The sequence below is a fragment of the Crocodylus siamensis genome, chromosome 7, assembly GCF_052110815.1.
Source record: "Crocodylus siamensis isolate JL-2025a chromosome 7, ASM5211081v1, whole genome shotgun sequence".
NCBI lineage: Eukaryota > Metazoa > Chordata > Crocodylia > Crocodylidae > Crocodylus > Crocodylus siamensis.
Genome location: NC_143401.1, coordinates 86,366,902 through 86,390,893, shown reverse-complemented (window position 1 = coordinate 86,390,893; position 23,992 = coordinate 86,366,902). Strand labels below are relative to the sequence as shown.

Here is a 23,992-nt window from a genome sequence, read left to right as displayed (position 1 = left end):
GTTTGGATAGGGATGATCCTGCCTCTGGCCAACGTCTGGATCGGACAACCGTCCAACCTTACTGCTCTGACTCTAAATATTATTTTCCTTGCAAGCTAAGCAGCTTTAAGTCATCAGAAGAAAATGGACCCCCCTGCCATTTCTCGACTGTTAGAGTATGACGCTTGAAATGTTTCTTCAACTTTTTCTTTTATATATAAAAACCAAAAAAATAGATATTAATATGCAGAAAATGGGCCTTAAATTATATTCCTTGAGGGGACATAAGTACAGAAATGCCAGTCTATCAATAGGGGTTAGATTGATTTTGCTCTCTGTTGTGACAGTCTAGTTGAATAGAACTGTATACAGCCATTCAATGAAAGACAGATGCCTGTGTTGTTTTAAATAAAAGATTTGATTACTTACCTCCAATAGCTATAAGTCTATCACCCCGTTGGAGATCAGCAGCTGCTGCAGGTGAGTTTGGTGTAACGGTTTCAACAACAACATGTCCTCCAATTTCTTCTTTAGGCTGCACTAGGCGCAGAGTGAGTCCAACACTTTGTAAGTTCCCTTTAATTAGTTCTGCCTGGAAAAAAAGTATAGTACAGTTTATTAAATATAGTAACTCCCTGATGTTATGGTTTCAGCCGTTACATATATTAACAAAATAGAATTTATAAAAACAGGGACCATGAAATGAAGCGTATAACTGGATCAATGCTCTGACTATGTGGGCATCCATTGATCTCAAAATCTTTGGACCACACCATCTGACAAACAAGTTATTCAATGGGTAAAAGGAACTCGCACCTCATAAGAGCTCACAGACTCTGAAGACTGTACCATGACTGCATTAAAAGGAGGTATAAGATTCCCATTACTTTAAAATATTGATGCAATCCCAGCCCTGAGCTACAGACACACTAAACAAATGTAAGTCTGAAGGAACAGGGTGCCAGTGGGGTCACTTTAACAACACCCTAATATTGAAACTTTGTAGACTTGTCCCCCTTATTGGGAAACATTCTGGAAAGGAAAATTGAATCAATCTCTTCTTAGACTTCCGCTTTGGACATAACACATAATAGTAATTATAAAAGCTGCTACCATCAGCAGCCAAACATGGAACTCGTCTGGAGTTAGATAAGGTAGAACAAATGTATTACGTAGATAAGAAAAACATATTTGGAGTGATTCTGTGTGGCATCTGTTTTATAAGTTTATTAAGGCATTCAATTTAAACTGAAAGCCCATAAGACTCTTGAAGCCTATCCCTGGCCTACAAAGAAAAATAAAACCATACTTTTCACAGATCATTTTTCTTAAACAATCTTCAAATAGTTGAAATATATAAAGCTTTTTAAATTTAAAAAGACAAGACTTTATTAACTTGGAGTGCCTTATTGAACTTGCTGTATTTTATTGCTAAAATCATTATTTTCAGGTCCAAACTTGCAAAATTTGGGAGTTCACTGCAGCTTCATTGTTTACTCATCCACCGACCCAAAAGTACAAAAAAAATCCAAATGTAGTAATAGGTGATGTTATCTGAAATGCCTACCAAAGTTCAGTGCTTGAGATCTCTATATTGTTTCTTGATATAGAATACCTCTGCTAAAAATTAAAAAGTTAATTTTTTTTTTTTAAAAGAGCATTATTACCTTTGGGCCATTTAAAAAAAATGTCGTCATCCCCTTTCATACGATCAGAAACAACTTTGGTGGAAAAGCTGTTTGGGTCTGTCATTCAGGTAGGATTTACTAAGAATACATAAAGGTATTTAACAGTAATATTTCAGGAAGAAAGGATCACATGCTTATAAAGGAGCTATCAGACAGAAACTAAGCAAAGGATCTTTTAACAAAGTGAGCAATATACATTTCACTTCCTCTAACTTATATACATCAGGACCTTAGGTTAAACAGCTCTGTATACTGCAAGAGAAAATTATTACTGCTGTGATTTTCAGAGGTGTTTATGGAAGTCACATACCTAAAAATCACACTGTGGTCTCTTTTGAAACTCCTACCTTACATTACAACGCAGAGGGAAGATCAGGCGAAAATATTTCTGAATCTCCATGCTTCTCATGACTGCTAAAAGACTACGTTGGAGAACAGATATTGCCCAATAGCTTAGGAGCTCTAACCAAAATATGAAGTAGCCTGACCTATGCTGTTTAGACAGCAAAAAAGAGAAAGGAAACAACAGGCCTCATTTTCATAGCAGACTATTCGTTAGCCAACTGAAGTACATAGCACTCTTTAGTAAAAGTGATAGCAAAAATGGCTCTGTTGGAAGTGGTAGGAAAAAAATGAAATGATCCCTTCTTAACTGCATTAGGTTTAGCAGGTTTTGTAAATTTAATTGCACTCTATTAATACTCCTTCAGAGCCTTTCTGCCATCTGCTTTGATGGTTTACAGTCCCTTGTGAAATCTAATTTCGAATTATGACTCTGGGCCTGAAAGCCTGGAATCAATTAACAAAATTCGACATTTTGAAAACACAGGACAAAATGGCTGGGTTGTGGGCTGGTCTGTAATATCAAAGAAGATACTGTACCTGTACTCCTGAGTTTCCCATCTGTTCTGATGACAAAGCTGCTAAGAAAGTTTGGCTTTCAGAAGATATTTTTCTGAGAACTGCTCTTCTGACCCGTTCAAAGTCGGATTCGACAAATGTTGATTATTTTTAACCCCTCTCCCCCACCGTTTTTTTAAAGCTGAAAACTAGTATCTCACAAGAATTGGGATTCTCTATTTTGTTATGATGGAGCAAAGACCACTAACAGTATACAACTATTACTTATGAACCACTGCAAAAGAGGTGGTGGGGAAAAGAAGAAATGGATGTCTCCAGCACAGTAGGTTCCCTTTCAGACTTCAACCTTTCTTTACCAGCTTAATGAAGTATGATAAATATTTGAATGCATAAATACCAATAATTCTAGCTTTACAGAGCTTGCTGCTGTATATCCCATTCTTAAAAGAGGCCTACCTGGGAAAGTATTGAGTCTAGGGTTTCCAAACCAGTCAATGGAGTGGTCAGATATTGTTAACTGTATATTTTTGATCAGTCAAAGATTATAGCAATTAAAAAAACCCCTACTTTTTTGTAGTTTTGTTGGCAGAAATATTTTATTTTTGACATATTTCTTAATGGAAAAATTGTGCTTTTTCTGTGCATTATTTGGACCTATTTGTCTTTTTTTTTTTTTTTACAATTTTTTATTGATATTAGACCAGTCAGTCAATTGACTGAACTTTATTTGACCAGTCAAACATTCAGCCTTAAGTTGAAACATTTTAGAAAGCAGGGACCATGTGAACCACACGTGCACTTCATGCAGAATATTGCAACTAAGGACTTTACAAGGGAGCAAATCAAGAGAAAGTAAGAGATGCAGAGATGTTTTTTATTGTTCTTATGCCTCTTTGAATCCAAGGACTCCTCTGAACTGGTGGTCTTTAAGGCAATAAACATTCCCTGCTCTGAATGCCTAGATGTTCAAAAGGTAGGTGCCAGCAGGGAAAACTTGGACTTCTATTCTTGACAAATGTGAATGGTGAAGAGGATGGGTAAGCCAAGTATTGCTTTGAAGAATTACTTTTACCAGTGATTTCTGGAATCAGAAATGTTGTCTCGTTCTTTATTATTCGGCTTAAGAAGATATGCACCTAGATTCTTTTTAACAGGATCTGTTACAATGAAGCACACCAAAAGGCCACACAAGCCAAAGGGTATCGGAATCAATGAACAGCGAACGTGGGAGCAGGGAAAAAAAAATTTAGACTGAACCCAAAACCTAGACAGTACAAACTAGAGGTGCTGATGTTAAGCAGATTGCAATAAAGGAATTGAGAAAAGCATGGGACCACAGAGGTGGATCCAGGGGGATGGAGTGGCACAGCTGTATCCCCCCTTCACTTATCTGCAGAGTCTGAGGTGTGGCTGCAGTCCTGAGCTGGCAGGGGATACTTGGGGGAGAGGGGGAGACAAGACAGCCAAGCAGGACAATGTAAAGGGGTGGGGGTGGGGGGGACCTCTTCCTATGCTTAAAGGCAACCATTGCTAGAGACTTGAGGGGGGGTGGGAGTGGAGGGAGATACCACTGTGCATCAGATGGGAAGGGTTGTCCAGAACAAGGTGGTGGTGGGCTCCGGGTGCAGGAAAGTCTTAGCTACTTTGGGGCCTCAAAAAAGTCCTTGGCAGCTGCTGCTTCAATGTGATCTGCCTGTTGGGGCAGAGACTAGGGAGAAGGTAGCTTCAGCCACCCCCTGCAGTGCCAGTCACATCACCCGCACCCCCGCTTTTGAAGTCCTAGATGTGCCCATGACCACAGATGCACAGATATTGTTGGGTCTGAACATCTGGGCTTTGATAAGGATGCAATGAGTCTAATCATTGGTAGCAGAGGGCCCACAGTGTAATAAAACCACTTAAAGGAAGTCTCTTTTTAAAAAGAACAGATAGCTCCTTTGAGCACAGTGAGCCCAGTTCATCTTAAGCTCAGCTATAGAAGTTAAAAAAAGAAAAAAACAAAACAAAACAAAACAAAAAAACCCCAAAAAAACCAGAAAAGGCCAAACAGATTCAGACCAAGCTGATTTCTTTCTGGAAACTTTTGAGAAATTCTGAGCTGCTCTAATGTTTTTGATTTCTCCTTTTCAGATGCAGACAATGGAATACGAAAAGATAATTACAGTATCCTTCCATTTCTTTGCTGATTCAGGTACGATCTACTCGGGCATTTACGAACAGTTGGATTTCTACAGTTTAACTTCATTTTTGGCATCAACGTGCTTGAAGACATTTCTCACTGTGGGACCATTTTATAAACTAGAAAATGCAAGACTCTGTCTGCCTGCATTATGGCTTTTTCCCCTTTTTTGTTGTAAATTTAATTGTGATCAAATCTGTGGATGACACCAGGTTTCTTGTGATAGGAAACATGCAAAAACAGAGATCAATGTTCTCAGTGACAGTAATTAGAACAATGGGGTTAAAGGTCATGAGAGATGGTTAAAGGGAGAAAAAACAAACAGTAAATACACAGAAAGGGATTTAGGGCCAGGTAAATAAACCAAACACATTAAATTAAGTTTATTTCCATTTGATTCTGTTAACAATTAGTCCCACAGTTGCTTTTGCATGTAATCCATTACTATAATTCCTCAAATAAGATAAAGAAAACGTCATCATAAAAACTGGAACACGTGTGATAAAACATCCTCCTCCTCCAGACTGGTCACAAAATAAAGTAGGTAGCATAAGGAGCATACAGAAATGGGACTAGTACTGGGGCTGGCAACTTGTGGCTTGCAGACCGCATTTGGCTCACAGAAGTCTGATCTGTTCTGCATCTGATTAATGGCGTGCTGATCCCCAGCTGTCCAGTCTGTTCAGTGTTTTACTAACAGTGTGAAAATCCCCTCTAGCCACTCTGGCCTTCAGTGCTCCATGCAGAAGGCAGCCCATTTACCATCACCGCCAAATTAATGTTGCAAAGGCACATTTACACGTGCTCCAGGGGTAGGGTGGCACTTTAATTCCAGCAGCTCTGAGAGCCACTGTAATTAAAAGCACCACTGCATCTTTTGCATCAGTGTCCCCACACTTAAAAATGGTGGCAGGGGTGCTTGAGCTAAAGCTTGTTCAATGAGCTTCAGTTCAAGCGCCCCCGCCGCCATTTGTAAGCATAGGGACACTGATACATAAGAAACAGGAGGCTGCTGCGGCACGGTAATTACCATGCTACAACAGACTCAATCGAGCCTGCTCCAAAGTGCTGTTATTACAGCGCGCTGGAGCAGCCTCCATACTTGTGTATAGGCACCCCAGATGGTTGCCTGCCGTGGTTTTCAGTCCTTCGCAATGCCTGGCTGCAGCTGGGGATTGAATGCGATTAAATCAATTGAAGTTTGATCCGGACAAGACAGAGGTAATAGTGGTGGGCAGACCACGATCTGCAGGGATTGGGATGTCTATCATTGATGGGGTTCAGCCTTCCTTTGTCATTCAGGATCAGCCCTGTGGCACTCCTGAATCCTGTGCTACCCTGGATCTTCAAGTGGAAGTGGTAGCTAGAAACACCTTTAACCAATTCTCTCTCACAGAAAGGCTATAATGTTGTTTTTCAGATTCAGACCTGACCACCATCATCCATGCCTTTATAACCTCCAGGCTAGACTATCGCCATACACTTCACATAGTGCTGCCCTGGATGACCATGCAGAAGCTGCAGCTTGTCCACAACTTGGTGCCCTGTCTTCTGACATGGATTGGTCACCAGGACCACATGACTTCAGCGCCCTAAAGTCTACACTGGCTTCCAAAAACTTTCCAAATGAAATTCAAGGTGCTGGTTTTGACCTAAAAGGCTCTAAATAGTCTGGACCTGACATATGAAAGGGATCAGCTGCTTTCCTGATGTCCCTTTGCGACCCTAAGGCGAGCCGAGAGCAATCTTCTGCAAGTTCCATCTGTGCACCAAGTTTGCTTGTTGAAAACCTGTGGGAGGTTGCTCTCAGCAGTCCCTCCTCAGCTCCTTCCCTCTGGCATGCCACAGCCTGAGTCTGAGCCTGGACATCTTCCAGACCACTGCAAGAGCTTCCTATTTGGGCAGCATTAACCAAGCAAGGGTAGGCTGGAGTTTTTGTTTTGTGTCATATTTTAATAACAAACTTGCTTTTATAAGCAAGTTATTTTGCCTCATTGTCTCTGGGATACCATTTGAGCTGTTGTTTGCCATTTGAACAAAACTGTGCCTGTAAAATTAGAGGATGCTTCGGGAAGCATGGGTAAAAGTCTCTTCAGTCATACCGTAGGACAGTGGTCACCAACCAGTGGATCTTGATCCAACAGTAGATCTTGGAGCCTCTTGGAGTTGATCCGAGGCTGGGGTGGGGGGCTGAGTGCCCACGTACATGCACGTGCCCCAACCCAGCAAGTCAGTCTTTGGGGTGGGGGCTAGATTGAGGCCCCCCCCAGGGTAAATGACAATGCTGCAGAGGCAGGAGCAGGGGTAAGCTGAGTGGGGCCCCAGCTGGGTGGGCCTCACCTCCTGGGGAGATGCGCCCCCAAATCATTTTTTCTCCCTCTGCCTTGATCTGCTCCCCCCCTTCCCTCCCCACAGACTTGTGCTGGGTGGGAGATGGGGGAGGTAGGTGGTGGTAGCTGCACACAGTAGATGTTGGGTTGCTTTTAAATGCCAAAGGTGATCTCCTACTTAAAAAGGTTGGAGACCACTGCTATAGTACCATAATCAGGATATAAAATGAACAGTATCTTCTAAAAGCTCAACTTAAGATTCAAACACTGGTTATGGTCTGTTCTAACTTTTCTTTTCTGGAGATTCAAAATGAAAATGTAAATAAGGCTCACCATTAGACCTTTCAAGGCAAAGCAAGGGCATCATTTTGACTAAACCTCTGGAACCTTAGGACTATACCAGAATGAAAATCTATGACATAAAGGGAAGAGATCATTAAAAAGAGTACAAGATGTATGTTGTTTTCAACAGCCACATGAACACTGCTCGTCAGAAGTTTAATTGCATTTCCCATAACACACGGGCATATATTTTCTGTTGGTTATTTTGAATGTCTTAATAAACATTAAATGCAACTGTTATAAGACAAAAACAACACTGATTTCCTCCCAAACACAGATTTTCTGGAAAGTCCTACTTCACTGTTTTTTGCACGAGCTTTTGATAAGCTTGACATTTCTTTTTGTTGCTGAATTGGCTTTGTAGGCTAAAGAGCCAGCTTTTATAAATGATAGATCTTCAAAGACATTTTTCACTGCATGAAGATAAGAACATTTTTGCAACTAATTCTTACTAACTACTCACCAAGACATACGTATTGATTGTTAACTATGTGGCCTTTAGTGTAATTAGTAGTAATTATATCTTAAGCTGTTGTCATTACTGAGCCAGATGTGCATGTCACAAATGATTTGAAAATAACTATCACTTTCCTCACTCTATGATTGACAGCATTCATAATAGTTTTTCAAAATGTGAAATATTACGGTTGAATCATCAAACTATTGTTTTCCAAAGCTGTGGAAAATATAGTCATGCGGCTTAACACAGTTTTACAAAAAGCAAAAATGAAGTCCATCAGCTCTCTCTGGAAGTAGAGCTGACAGAGCAGGAAATAGCACAGATATTTTATACCGATGGTAGCCAATCTTTTTGGCAGGGGTGGGTGCCAAAAGTTAAGCAGTGCCCCCACCTTGCATGCCACTCTGAACCCTCTCTCCACCCCAGAAGCATACCTGATTAAGTTTGCACTATGGGGCACCAAAGTGGAGGCAGAGCCCTGGCCATGCAGAGAAAAGCAAGGTAAGTGTTAACATCTGGGTTCAGGTTAACCTTTCCCTGGCTCTGTACCTGCTGCAGTTTCTGGTGAGCAAGAATCCGAAGCCCTGAACTCAGCAGTGGCTTCAGGGCCTGGGAAGCATTAACCTTGATCTTGGCTGTAACACTCAGCATCTCGTCTCACAAGCGTTTGCCCCCCATCGCTGGAGCGCCCTGCTCCCCGTCTCTATTTCAGCACCTCCCTTTATTGGCGTGCCCATGGCCCACCTGCCACACAGCAACTGCAAATGCCACTTGCACTTGGCCACCCCTGTTTTATACTAAAGCACTGATGTCATTATTTGGGAAGCAGTTTCATCGTTTCATAGTTTCTAGGGTCAGAAGGGACCTGAGCAGATCATCCTAGTCCGACCCCCTGCCACGGCAGGAAAGAGTACTGGGCTCAAACGACCCCAGCAAGGTGTTCATCCAGCCTCCTCTTAAAGACCCCCAGGGTAGGAGCCAGTATCACTTCACTTGGAAGCTGGTTCCAGACCCTAGCCGCCCTGACTGTGAAGTCGCGCCTCCTGATAGCTAACCTAAACCTACCCTCTGTCAGCTTGTGACCGTTATTCCTGGTCACTCCTGGCGGTGCTCGGGGGAACAGGGACTCCCCCAGTGCCTGCTGGTCCCCCATGACTAGTTTATAACAGGCCACAAGATCCCCCTCAGCCTTCTCTTGTGGAGGCTGAACAGGTTCAGGTCCCGTAGCCTGTCCTCATAGGGCCTGCCCTGCTGCCCCCGATCATACGAGTGGCCCTCCTCTGGACCCTCTCCATACTGTCGACATCCCTCTTGAAGTGCGGCGCCCAGAACCGGACGCAGTACTCCAGCTGCGGCCTGACCAGTGCCGCATAGAGGGGGAGGATCACCTCCTTGGACCTGCTCGAGATGCATCTGTGGATGCATGACAAGGTGCGGCTGGCCTTCCTGACTGCATCCCCACACTGCCGGCCCATGTTCATCTTGGAGTTGCTTCTCTTTCCTTGACTTGATCATTTTTTAGCAAAATTTCTAAAATACTTTATCAGCACCCCCCTCTAAAATTAACATCCAGACTTATACTTCACTACTTCTTCACCCCTATAACAAAGTACGCTTACTATATATTCCTCCAGCACTCCTGGGAATAGATTATAGACCTCTAGTTCTAGGCAAGGGGGCTAGGGAAGGGATCATCAATGTGCTGTGAGATAATACCCAGTTCTACTTGACCCCCTAAAAGCTTTTCTTAACAGATACTCAGTGGGGATTGTGATCTACAGGTTACAAAGCCTGGTCCCCCGCCCCCACTGGTCACAAAACAATGCAGCTATAGGGCCAGGGAAAGGTCACTGCAATTCAGCTCTGCCGCCTTCCTTTCTTTACTACAGAGCCGTGGTTCCTAACCTTTTTTATACTGTGGACCGGCAGGGCAGTGGGACGGGGCACACAGAGCCAGCTGCCTCCCTCCTGGGGCTGCCCAGCCACCCAGCTTCAACCTCGCACGCAGCTGCCAGCAGTGGAAGCCGCTTGCCCCGGCAGACAGACAGGGGTCCGACCAGGGGGGCTCATGCCATGACCCAGCAGTCAACTCTTCGTGGCCCGGTGGTTGGGAACCCCTACTACAGAGCATCTCCACCATGAGATGCCAAGGACAGCAATTGAAGGAACACTTTTTCACAGAAATCCTTTGAGATAAAGCAGCCCACAGCAGTGTCTTCTCCCATCTCCAAGTTGGAGACAGCTTCCATTGACCGAACAGGACAAACTCCATGCACCTGGTGGCCAATTAAATCTGACTTGCTTTACCGAAAGCCATTCAACACAATTTTCAAAAATTAATTCTTAATAGGCTATTTTTGAATTTATTAGGGTGCTAGGTACCCCATCCAACTGAAGTTCAACATGCACTGGCCACTTACTCCTGTCTGTCTGAAAATTATCCTCTTAAAATTTACATTTTGTTCACCATAACCAGTATTTCGGCAAGCGTATTGGTGAAATCCAAGACAAGACAGTATAAAAATGAGGAAGATATATTTCTGGATTATTTTGCATCCATTTTCTTACAAATCATGAAAGGAATTTTCCCTCTGATTTGTGTAATAAAAATAATTCCGACAAACTCGTGTCTTTCCTGAAGTCTTTTGTTGACCCTAAAAATGTACATATCTGGTAATTACTCTAGAGCACTTAGCACAAACAGTGTTTGGTAATTCGATCCAGACCGTGTATTGGTGTTCTAACATTAAGTGTATTTCATGAAAGCTCCTGTTGGAAAAACATAACTCCCGGAGAAACCGGAGTGTATTGGTGACTTACATGAACTTAAACGTACCTGAGAACTGTACGGGGGAGAAGGCAGCAGCAATGCAACTCCTCTATGATTGCAAGCTGTTGAGCTGTGGGGAAATGCCCCCTGCCCCTCTAACCTTCCCCAGACTGGAATCCCCACTCTCTAGATCACAGTGCCAGCAAGTACAAGCGTACAGGCATTCGTTATAGTGAGAGAGACTCTCTTACAGGGGAGATCTTCCAGATGTCATCCTGGAAGATGTTCATTCCGGATCAGGCATGATTAATCCTTTGAGGAGAAACTAAGCAACCGAATTTACGTTCCTAGTTTCCTACCGGAAGAGAGGCAGTTCTCTTGGTACAGCCCTAACACCTGGACTTGGTGGCCTAAGGACAGATTTTTCATTGGTCTTCCTCTCTTTCTGCCAGGTCAGCTTTTAACTGGTTAGCGTCCTTTTATTTTAGGCTCAGTCTTTACAAAATAAATCCAGTTATCTTTGCTGGTACCTGGAAGAAGTAAGAACCCCGGTGTTCCTTCAAGAAATATCTATGCAACAGGACCCGCTATGACCACAGCAGAGCATAAAAAGTTATCTTGGAGGAAGCTAGCAGCTGAGCTGTGCTGACATCCAAGTCCCCACTGGAGGAAGTTATAAATCTTTCTTTGCAAAGGGGTACCTGAGCTGATTACGTTCAAGTTATCTTAGGTGTGTCTACACCACATTTGATATTTTTCTGCTGTCAATGTACATGTACTTGGGGCTCACTGACGTCACTTCCAGCCAAAGCCAACAAACAGCTCAAGTAGGAGTTAACCTTTTAGAATTCAAGTAGGCTGCTGAATTCAGTTTTATAATCCTGCCCAAGTCACGTACAATACTCATAAATACAATACAAGCCCTTTCCCCAAATTTTTAACAGTAAGCCAAGTAGAACTCCAATGATGAACACACAAAGGAGGATGCCACTATAATAATCAGTAAAATTTCCCATTACAGTACTAAGCTTATTAAAAATGGCTACTTGCAATCAATTACAATACCAATTATTTTAACCTAGATAATTTACATATTGCACAGGGAATATGACACACATCATACAATATATAAATTACATCTCATTTTATTATTACGTAGTATGTATAAGATACAGTCAACACTGGAAGGAAGGATTTTAATTTTGTAATCAACAAAACGGACTTATTTTTTCACCCCAGGATTTTCATTTTGTGGGAAATGTCTACCTTCCTGTTCGGAATGAAAGTTTCATTAAGTGTAATCATGGACACATACGATACCTTAAGAAAAACCGTGTCTGTTTTTCCACTGGAAGTGTATAGAACTAGCTGAACTCGATGATTTCTTTTCCTTGGGAAACACCGGCCCTTTGAAGAAGCCACATGACAACACTGACAAAAGACAGTCTGTACTCTATTCCTGGTTTACTGCTAACAGAAATATGCCACAAAAGACAAAACAGCTTTAGCAGCTACTGAGATCTGAAGGTCAAAGCACAGATTTAGACTCCACTGACGTTATACAACATAAAAGGAAGTTTTTCAACATAGCACCTTGACCTGCCTCTTCCCCCTGAGAAACCCAAGACAGTGGCCAGTCTCACTTCCTGTGGAACACCAGGGATAGTCAGACGAGTACTCTTTTTCAATGTGTTTACTGTATTACTAAGTTGATGAGGTTTTAAGACTCTCATTCTGCAATTAACAGTGTACCAAGGAACTACAGCAACTAAGAGGCCCTTTGATAATTACAATTAAAGCCTTAAAATCACTTATTCATTAAGTAAGGAAAAGAAGATTATGTAAGGTCAATTTAAAAAAAAACAAACCCACAAACTTCCATGGGTCAGGTACCCAGCAGGGCTAACAGGCCACCAAAACTGTATTCTATACCATAATGCCCTACAAAACAGAGCGATGGATGTTACGTTCTGGACTGGGAAGGAAACAAGCAATAATTCATTAAAGCTATGACCCTGAAAACACTTACGCACATGCTTAACTTCATTAACGCAGGTTATTCTACTGCAATTAATGTGACTACTTGGGCTAGTAAAGTTAAATACATACACGTCTGCAGGATAAAGGCCAAAAACTTCTGACGTCAAAGTGTGAACATGTTAGTCGGCCAGAACAGACTAATTATTATGGAAGGAAAAGGGTCTGCACATTCTTTTTCCTCAGTACTTATGACACATGAGGAAAGCCAGGGCAGCTGCTACAAAATACTATTTAAATACTGCAGTTTTATTGTACAGAAAAACAGTGTCTGTGACATACAAAAAAGTGAACTGTTTAGCAATTATCATGAATTGCTGCGACACTCTAAACAACAATTACAGGAGTTGAATAGAGGAGTTAAAGGCAAACAAGGCAGCAGGCAACCTGCATTTAACTTCAAAATAATGTCAGAGGCAGGTAAAATGCAGACCTTCGGCTTTATGTGCAGCTCTTCCTTGGAGAGCAATTTAGCAGAAACACCAATATAGCTCTTCTTTAAGTGCTGTAACACACTGACATCCTTTTAGTCTTTATTAAACCCAACTGTGATGATTTCCCTTAGCCCTGAAAAAAATGGAAAAAATTGATTTTTTTTCAACTCTGATATTACTGATTATGCATTTGATAGAAAAAAAGGCTTCATCTAATATTGCTTGAGCATGACTTAGTCATTATATGAATATTTTGTAAAAACCTCAGGAAGTTTAACAACAAATATGAAAGCAGGTTTGCAGAAACTGAAAAAAAAATCTGAGAGAATAATTTTGGATTTCTAATATTAGGTGCAAGACAGAAGCCTAATATTAGTTCCCCTTTCAATCAATTTCTTATAGATGCTTGCGATAATGTCCATATAGCAGATATTGGCAAGGAACATCAGATGAACTTTCTTCCAAAAGAAATTTTTAAACAGATGAAGAAAAAATGCACATACAGGAAAAAAAAATGAGTATGCCTTTTACTAACAAAGTCTAATATTTTCAACTTGTTTTTAAAACGACTCATCTTGCAGAAAGACAGTATGACATCAATGTTCATCTTTGGAAATTTTCCCTTCAGGTCCAGTGAACATCCTGTTTTCCTATTTTAATAAAGTATTTGCCACATAATTAAAATCTGATACAAATAAACTTTCCAAAGGGGGGAAGGGGGGTGGGGAACGGAAACAACACACAAACACACACAATTAAAGTGTTATTGTGATTTTTTTTTTCCTTAAATTTCCAAATGCCCTTGAATACATCTACTGGTGATACTGTTACATTATCAATCCCTTCCTATTGCATCTTAAACTACCACATTTCTAAAGAAGCAGATGCAAAGAATAGCATACTGGATTGGTTTTTCTGTGGTTTCCAAGCAAGGAGTTTGTAACCCCCCCTGTTTAAATTAAGTAAATAAATAACTTTTAGGAAGTTATTTTAGCATTTCCAAAACAACAGCAACACATACACAAAACAAAACCAGTCACCCCATTAAAGGTCTTGGTCATTGGGATCTAAGCCTTAGTAACAGTTTTGGCACAACTAGTAAGAAATATTGTCAGTTTGAATGGATGAGAATCAGTCTGGACCAGAGGTGTCAAGCTCACCTGTGCTCCCAAGGCAAGATCCAGATCCCAAGGGACCTCCTAGGACCAGATACAGACCCCGTGGCAGGGTAAGTGGCAGTGGCTAATGCAGCTGTCGTTCACCGTCTCCCTTCCCACCCACTTCCACCAACATGCATGCCCATCAGGGCTCCATAGCTGGGAATTTGGTAGCAGATCTTGACCTGCCCCTGAATTTCTAGCCCCTCTAGGAGCCTTGCAGGCTAGGTAAAATGGCCTAGGCCAGGGGTATCAAACATACTCATGAGCTAGATCTGGCCAGTGGAGCCATTTCGCCTACTGGGTCTGCTATTAAGCTTCTGTGACAATTAGCATGCAGGTTCCTGGGAAATAACTCATGTAAAGTACCGCTATACGCCTTGCCCAGAAAAAACTACATTTTTCATTAACTCATATAAATACTATTCTCAGCATACAGTATTTCAATATTACATGTAGTCTGCATGCAACTTCTACAAACAAACAGGCCCCCCCAACAACCCACCCATTCAATTTAAAATAGCGCAGAACATGGATGAATGCAGTTTGTGATTCTTACAATACACAGATCAGACTTTCTGACTTCTTGATGAAAACCAGCGTTCTACCATGAGGGTTAAATAAAACGGCCTGAGTGATACTACAGAAAATAAGACAGCAAGCTTATTTATCTGCCAAGTGACCAGATCACTGTTTCAGAATCAAAATTATATCAAAATAGTTCATGTCAAAAGGAATGAAAACATGCTGAATAAAATGTATCCACATAATTAGGGTTCTTTAGAAAGTTTATCAAATACTGAGTAGTATGAAAATGAATGGTTACTATAACATTAAAAAGCTAAGATCTCAGTGTTATGAGACATTATGAAAGCTTGATTCTAACCACACTTTGAATAATTACTGTTAAAAGGTCAAAATCTGCAATGCATTTGTCCCTTTTCTATTAAAGAAAAAAAGCACCTCACTGAGCCTCTAGAAATCTTGACTTGATAAACACTGAAGTGCACACACACACAGAGTTAGGCACAGTAAGGAATGTCTTAGTCAATGGTTGTGTGCCTATTTTTGGTTATTTCACTGAACGTAACATGTCAAATCAATTTGTTTATGGTTATAGGGCACAAGTCGCTGCCAGGCAGTGAAACAGCAGCTCACTGTCACTCCTAATTAGTAGCAGCAAGAAGACAATGCACCTAGGGCCAGAGTTTCATAATGTTACCATCCCTCACACGTAAAAAGTTGCAACAACAACTATAATTGAAAAGTCCTTTACGTCAATTAAGTCCAAAGCTGAAAATTTACTGTGCAATAATATGTATGCATATTTACTTAGAAATGACTTGAATAAAGACATTGCCATTGTGGAAATTTCTTTCCAAACATGAACGAGAGCACCAATTCATCAGAAGGAATATTAAGGAACTGAACTTCTTCACACCAATCCCCATTTACAGCAAACAGGCTGTCAAACTTTCTGCCTCAACATATACAAATAGGATGTGAAGAGCAAAAGTCTGGATGTTTCTTGGTCTTTCATTTCCCTTTCACCACAATCAATTTGGCTGCATAATTGGATAACAATAATAGGATTCTGGTTCCTTGTAATCAGAAATTTGCCTGACAAGGAAACAAAATTGATAAAACTTCTCAATTTGTCTGCTGAGCCAAATGCCCTTCATCTCTAAGGTTTAAAAAGATTATTTTCAGCAAATACTTAAAAACACCATTTAAGTCACAAACTTTTTTTAAAAAAAAGCTTGGGAGAGGATTGTGCATTATTAATGCTCTACAATAGTGTTTTAAAAGGAAATCTAGCTATCTAATCATTTTTTCCACTGCCAGTGACTGACCAAAATGAATTTCTGGAGGTGGTTGGGTAAGAATCCATTCCATGATGAGGGGGAGAGAGACTCTTCCAGGAATAATCTCACTAGGAGTTCCCAAAAACTGACTGGCTGCCGGCCATCTGTGCAATCATTCAGTCTCCCCAGCACACCTATGGCCTTGCAAAATCCTGTATACCAATTCTAGGTATGTGCACCTCCACTGTACCTGAGTACAATTAGGAATGGGAAAAGCCAGTCTCAAGACAAAACTTCCTTTCTGGAGTGAATACTTGACCACTGTTACGTAGTCTAGTTCTATGACTATTGGCCTTTATGTAATAATTAAACTATATCAATTCCCAATGAAAATGTAATAAAGAGATTGGCTTAAGAGTAAAAATGTCCAACTTTTAAGTTCTGCTTTTCTTTTCAACTAGAAATGGGACTTGGCTGCCATTTTATTTTATTTTATTTTATTTTTTTTACCAACTCTGTTTTGAAAAATTAAATACACAGTGGAGTCTCTCGGGAGCTACCCCACTGCAGAACTGACTTGGAACCATGAGAAATTATCTTATATCAAGGTATCCACTGCATTCAAATGGCATCACTGAAAAACAAACATGGTAAGTCAATGCACTCTGAAGAGCAATCCAGGAAGAAGGTGTCCAATTTGATTTCTTTCCAATTGGAGTAGTGGGAACTCAACTTTTTTACGGTGCAGTTGGATAAATTTGAAAAACATTATAATATGTGATGCCTGATGCATCACAGGACTGGACCTGGTGATATAGCCTGGTGTTCAAGACAATGCTTGCCCCTCAGTTACACTGGCACAAATTAAGTCCACTAAAATAAAAAATTTACACACTGAGGAAAAAAATCTGGCCTATTCATTGATACAACAGAGATATCAGGCAACAAGTCAAATGACTGATGTGTTATTAGAAAAAAAATAGTTATTACCATCAAGTATAAATTTAAATATTTATCTTCCCAAACATACCAGTACTAGGTATCTGCATCAGGTCTGAATGCATGAGGGTTTTTTCAGCTTGCTTAGATTTGAACAATAATTTTTTGACTGTGAAAAGCTTTATCAATGCAGAAGAAAATGTGTTTGCAGCCTGCTTTTATTTGAAGGCTGGACATCCAATGGTGCCCCATGTCCTCTTCTCTGCAAGTCTGTCGAGATTTAAGGAAGCAGGCCGTGTCAACAATGCTAGAAAGGAGTTGACTCCCCCCAGTTCATAAAAATGGTAAAAATGGAAATGCACCCAAAATGGTGTAGTATTTGCAGAAGTACTGTCTTCACCAAGTCCTAAACTCTAGCCCTAAAACAGTCCCCCTCAAATACACATAACTCAGATCTTTTGGATGTACATCATAATTGGGTACTAAACACTTCTGCCTTTGTTCACTTGTGAGTTATTTTAAGGTAAAATAATTTTCCTTTTCCTTTGAGGTTTCTCTATAAAAAAAATAGTTGGCATGATTTTTGTCACCAATTCTTTGAATCAAATTTTTTATAAAAATGCACTGTTAAAAGCAATCAAGTTGAAATCAGAATATTCAGGTTCTGAAGATGACATATATATGCAGCCCGATGAATGCTTAATAGCTCTTAAAGGCAAGATGCATGGAATCAGCCTTCAGCTCTTTCAGAACTAGTTAGCGCAACTACCTACTCGCCTTATGGTTATGGGAGAATAAGGACTTATGTTAATCAACTGGGGGCAACTGATACCTGTTCTTCCACAAAACAATACTTCTTTCCAACACAATTCAAAACAAACTGAAGACCTATTAAAAAATAGTGAAATATTATAATCAAGTCTTAGAGAAGAATACAGCGGACAGGAGCAGAAGACTATACTCATCTGGGCCTACGGACAGCAGTCTGCCTGTCACCATGTGAGAAAATTGCTGCAAACTACATTTCTTGGTTCGCTTTGTCCCCCCCAACCTTTGGGTCACTAAAGACTGTTGAAGGTTATGCTTAAAAAAAGAAAAGAAAATCCAGGCTCCAAAACCCATAAAAGCAAAAGCAACAGCTGGGACTACACTGATATACTTAGTCTCTGGGGTAACAACAGCCAGACTGTTGTTACAGGACATTCTGCTGTATAAAGGTAGGAAGCACCATTTCGGTTTGTCTTGTGCAGACACAGAGATTAAAATGTTTTAAAATAATAATAAAAGTAAATCACAATACTAGTAATTTCTCATTTTAAAAAATTGCACAAACATAAAAAAACAAAGAAAAATGAGCATTACTGTAGACCTTTACACTTTGCAGAAAATTGAAAATCAAATTGTTCTTTGAAGTTAACTTGACAGTATAAAATTCAGCCTGTTAGACTGTGGGCAACACAAACTATAACTACATAAATAATATTTTTAAACCCTTAAGAAAAATTGTAAAGTGATCACACATCATTGCTGTTTGAACTCCAAAGCCGTGAAGAAAGAAAACCTACTGTATTTGAATTATTACCCTGAAATATTCTTGTATTTCATCTTTTTAAAATCCTATTGAAGTCTCATTTTGTGCTTTTGATTTGTAGCTAATTTAAATTTTATTTGAGCCTTCCAATAAAAATTGAGCTCTAAGTAAAGGAAGTTAGGCAGAGGTTGTTATGGAAACTCTAGCAAGCGTATGTGCTGGTTTTGCCCTTTTTTGTTACTACTTACAACAAAAAAGCATTATTTTTCTGTATTGTGTAAATAACACTGAACTATGCAGATTACTTACCATGATGCACCAGTAAGTTGCTTTATTTCCTACTGACAACATTTGCCATCCTTCAAATGTCAGTAGAAAATCAAGAGAACAAACCCATGTTTTCATCACATAGAGCTTGCTTTTCTTGTTGATCTCTCAGGGTTCATAAAAATACTGTTTGACTTGCGTACTTGAATGCCATCTAAAGAATAGCATAGTAAGATAATTAAAACCAAAAGAACGCTACACTACACTGGATTCTGGTATTTATATGACTTAATAGTTTAGATCCCAGAGTGGGAATATAACTTGATTTGTGTGCTATTTTATTGCAACAACCCTTTGACGGATTGAATTGGAAACAACTTTACTATGCTGCATGCAAAAAGTCAACAGCAGTGGGTAAATACAGTATTATTAAGAAGTGATGAAATGCAATAGTGTTTTGTTTACAATTATTAAACAGTCGTCATTTTAGAGCATGACAAAAATTAATTTAGTTATGGGACACCTGCATGTCTTTCACAACAATAATTGGTTGTACTGTAGTTAAGTGCTTTTTTATTTATTTATTATTGTGTTTATAGTTTACATTTATAATGTTATGAATCACTGATACTTCCTTCAAAAAGGAATTAGGTATTTCACCGAGCACCAACAATATTCAAAGTTACCAGAATGAACTACAAAACATTTGAGAAAAGATATTACACCTCGTGCTCGAGGGTTTAAATGTTGGTGGCAGGGTGCAGACAGTCCTATATGGCCAGGTACAGACATTATACTTGTACCAGTATAAGAAATCAGAAACCGGGCCACGCCTGTCACAGAACAGAAGTCTGGGATACAAAACCAGCCTATACCCATAGCAGAACAGAAGTTAAACACAGACTAGTTTAAAAATGGCAGAACCTGGTCTAAGACTTGCCCCCACTGCCACCCCAACCAAAGGGTGAACGCATGTTCTGTTCGCTACTGACCTAAACTACGCTGGTTATAGGAACCCATGTAATTCAGATCAATTCCACCTTGGGCTTTCTGAATGTCCGACACCAAGCCCAAATGCCTTTTGTAGTGTTCTTATACTGGATCACACAGACCTCTTACATAAGCCCCTGATCAGTACAGCAACACTTATACACAGGCACGTGTTTTAAGGTAACCTTAAGAATTTCATTTCCTCTGCTGATTTTGGGTGACTTCTCTTTGGCCCAGGAGAGAAGAACCTGTGATTATTTTTATTAGCATGAAGGATGGGTGATTCTATACTGGACCTAAAGTGGTTAATTTTCAGGTTACTACCTTTATCAATCGATTCAGAAGGGGAAAAGGAGTCTTTTCATTTAAAAAAAAATGCGTAACGAGGTAAGATTTTGATTATGTAAGTAAATAAATAACATCAAAGACCGGAACCCAAGAAATATAACTTGGTCCTCTCAGTAATTACCAAAGCCATGGGTGCACTGGCTGATCACGTTAGGGTGCTTTCTTTCATGGGATGTTGCTGTCTTCCAACTGCTGATGGCAGCAAAAGGCACCAAGTTTAACACGGGGCATTGCCAAGGTAATTGCTTTATCTTGGCCACAAGAATTTTGGTACTAGTTACAATTTTGAATTACAAGCTTTAAAAAGAAAAAAAAATTCTAAAAGCACACAATAAACTTGACTATAAGGGAACTGAAAATAAACCTTACTAAAACATTTAAGATACCAACACCCCCTTCCCCCCAATTATTTGTTAAGTTAAACAGAGTTAAATCAATTGCACAAAGGTACTTTCACACTTACAGTACATGATAATTATCAAGCAGGGATTTTATTGCACTAACTATTCAAAATAAATGGAAGTGACACTGCTTCTCTAACTGAACCAACCAAAGTGTATAGATAATGAAGACCACTGCACAGAAATAATGCGTTTTGCATGTGTAAAATCTATTTACTCTCAATTTGCATGTCAGCTACATGACCTTTGGGCAGCAGGCACCATTTTAAAATGCTTGCTCACAGTACAGTCACCAAATGCCTGTTCAGTTTAAAAACTTAATAGTTTTCCTAACCTTTGTTCTTCTCAGAAGCTGATGTGATATGATTACCCCTTACTCAAAGTGCAGCTTAAATTTTGGACCTCTTCCGTGCAGCTTTATTTAGTAATTTACTTGCAATTCTTTTACCGTGTGGCGAGTAATCCCATAACAATGCCTTCCTGTTTTAGCTTTCCTTTACTGCCAGGAATTAAACTCTGTTTTTCTAAAAATCATATTGTTCAGATCAAACTATATTAATACCCATGCTGTCACAGTTTATATTCAATTACATACAATTTTCAAACCTCAGCCTAACCTGTTAAGTAGGCAGTTACTACCACTAACAGCAGCTGAAACAAAAAAGATGCACAACTACAAGCTTTCAAAGCAAGAATTTTATGCAGGTTTCCTGTGAATGCACCAATTCCTTTCAAATGTTTCTAAAGCTACTGTAAAATTAAGCTTAAGCAAGCCAATGTTCATGCCAGTTTACTCCATCATATAAAGAAGCATTCTCTAAATTATGGGGAAAAAGGCAATCAAATTCACATATTGCATTTGTCATGCTACTTTGACCAAAGACATAGCCAAGTATGTTGTTACAGTGCTGGAAATTTAAGTCATTCTATATATTAGATTTATATCCTGCCGTGCAAGTTTCCTAACCTCTTCGTAACTTAGCACAAAACAGGTTAGGGTCATTCATACCTCATCACACAACACACGAGTCCTCTGTACAATTTAACTTCTTTTTTGAAGAACATGTTAATAATCTACCAGGTAGGTGAAAGAGTCACGATTTAAACATATATTGTAATGGTAGGTGCTTGCACTTCTCCAGTTCTGCTTCGTGATGGAGAGATGCCGCATCAGCACGGATTCCCTTAAACAGTTCCCCCTTCGCTCACTGCCCCCATTTAGTGTGCATCAATAGGGAAGGAAATTGCAGCCTTTTTCTTAGGCATACTTCCTCCTGACCCCAACACACCTTGCTCCTCTTACCCGTCTCACCTCTGGTCTCCTCTCCCCCGCAGCCCGCCCAGCTACCCACAAATGCCCTTTCCCCCAGAGGTTCTGTGGCGCAAACGCTAAGCTGCGTAGGGCGCCACGCAGCATCAGTGAGAATCCAGCGGGAGATACGCATGACAACTCTGTCCCACTACGGTATTTTGGGAGTTTGTGGAAGGGTAGACTCTTCCATGACTACTCTCGACTCGGTCCACACAATTCCAGCTCCTGAAACACGACCAGCAGAGAAACTAATTTCTGTGAAAGTCAAATTCTTCACTATGGCTAGAAACTGTTTATTTCTAATGATGAGAGGATAAGCCTTTAATGAGCTTTTTATATTTCCCTGGTTGCTGTATTTAAAGCCTATGAATTAGTGATACTAAGGTAAGCCCTGTATGTAAGCAGATTGTGGGGTCTAAAGCCCTTGTGCAGATCAAATGTTAAGAATCTGGAGGCTACTAGTGCTGGTGCATGTAAGCAAGGAAATTAGCAGACAATTTCTTCTTAACTGTGATAAATTTAGGTTAAAAAACCCTCTTTTTTAAAACCCTCTTTCAGCATTTGAAGCACCAATGCATGCAGAGCAAATATAGGAAGGACATACACTGATCCCTGTAAAAAAACAAACAAACCTCTTCCTTTGAAGAGACCAACAGCAATTCTTTGTCCAACTGCTAGTCTTCAAGGGATTAACTCCAGCGTAACTGCTCCCATGTGCTAAGCAAACATCTACTTTACTCGGGCTCAAGCAGTTTAGAGGAAGCGGAGGGGCTTTTGTGCTGTCACACTCAGAACGACAGCCAGACGTACCAAGTGTGGAGTCATGCTTTGGGGAAAGTTAGCCAACTGCTAAAAGCAGACCACGAACTAAAATGTTCCTTTCCAGAGTTTTTGGGAATCAAACATAATGTAGCCTCTCTGCCGTAGGATTCACCTATGACAGCAGAATCCAGAATTGCGACGGGAATCCCAAGAGCTGACCTAGTTGTTTTATTTTTTTTTTCCTTAAACTGGTAAGATTTTTCAGAGATTTGTAAAATTTCAGGAGTCGGTAAAAGCAGAAAAATAATCGTTTGTGACAGGGACACCAGAATAATTCATTTAAAGTTTGTTGGGTTTTTTTGTTTTGTTTTTGGCAATTCCCCAATGAGAGTTCAGTCAGGGAACCCCAAAAGAAACTGCTTTGGCTCATCTGCTACAGCAGCAAGCTGAGCTCCCAGGCTAGCTAAACCTCAGTCTCCTAGGTCCATGCCCTGACTTCACTTCAGATGGAGTACCACCGTTCTCTCTCTCCCAAGAAGGACCTGGGTTATACAAGTCTGTGATCCACCTGTTCTTACCAGGTGGTCTAGATGAGTATGGGCCTCTATCAGAGAATGACAAGCAAGGTTTTCTGAGTAACTTTTCAGCTTGGAAAGGACACAGATGTAAGGAAAAGCACTCTGGCTAGGGACAAAAGTTACACAAACTGGTTCAAGTGATCAGAAACTGGTTTAAACCCGTAACACAGTGCAAGTTCAGTGCATACAACCCAGTTTCAAAATGGCTGAAACTGATTTAAGACAAACCTGGGTGGATGTAGCATCTGACTTCACTGATGTGGGTCAAGCTAGTTTATGGATCTTCTGTCCCAGACCCCTTCCCGGTTCAAGTTAAACCAGAGTCCCTCAGCATCCCAGCATGCTCTGCAGCCCTGGGTTGGGCTGTGCTCTCTGCTCCATAGAGCAGGGCCAGCCCTGCCCCTTCGTTCTCTAGCCAGGGGCAGGTATGGCCAGACACCAGCCAGCATGGCACCCTCAGGCAAAGGGAGCAGGGAAAGGGGTTATTCCCACCCTACCCCCTCCTACCAGGGGACAGTACCTGAGGTCTTCATGGCCAGGATATAGTAACCTGTCAGGCATTCACTCCATCCCCACTCTAGTAGCAAGGGTGGGGCATGGCCAGAGCCAGCAGCCGCCTGCCTAGACTATGTACTGGCTGGGGCTGACGGTGTTCTTCTTCTTTAGCGGGAGCTTTAGGGCAGTGCCTGGAGCTCTGGCTCCAGTTCCAGCTGCCTTCTGCCCACTCCACCTGTCCAGCACAATGAGCAGCCCCTGTGGGGGAACAGGTGGAAAGCAACCAGAACTGGAGCCAGAGCTCCATGTGCTGAGCAAAAACTGCAG

At 40.7% G+C, this 23,992-nt stretch overlaps 1 protein-coding gene across 1 annotated transcript in view; it reads right to left on the bottom strand.

The window, feature by feature from the left end:
• Positions 1 to 23,992, bottom strand: part of PDZD8 (PDZ domain containing 8) — an 84,459-nt gene that overhangs the window by 7,631 nt on the left and 52,836 nt on the right. Inside the window, exon 4 of the mRNA XM_090057298.1 lies at positions 409 to 571. Coding sequence (XP_089913424.1) covers positions 409 to 571 — 163 coding nt within the window. The remainder of the gene's footprint in view (positions 1 to 408; positions 572 to 23,992) is intronic.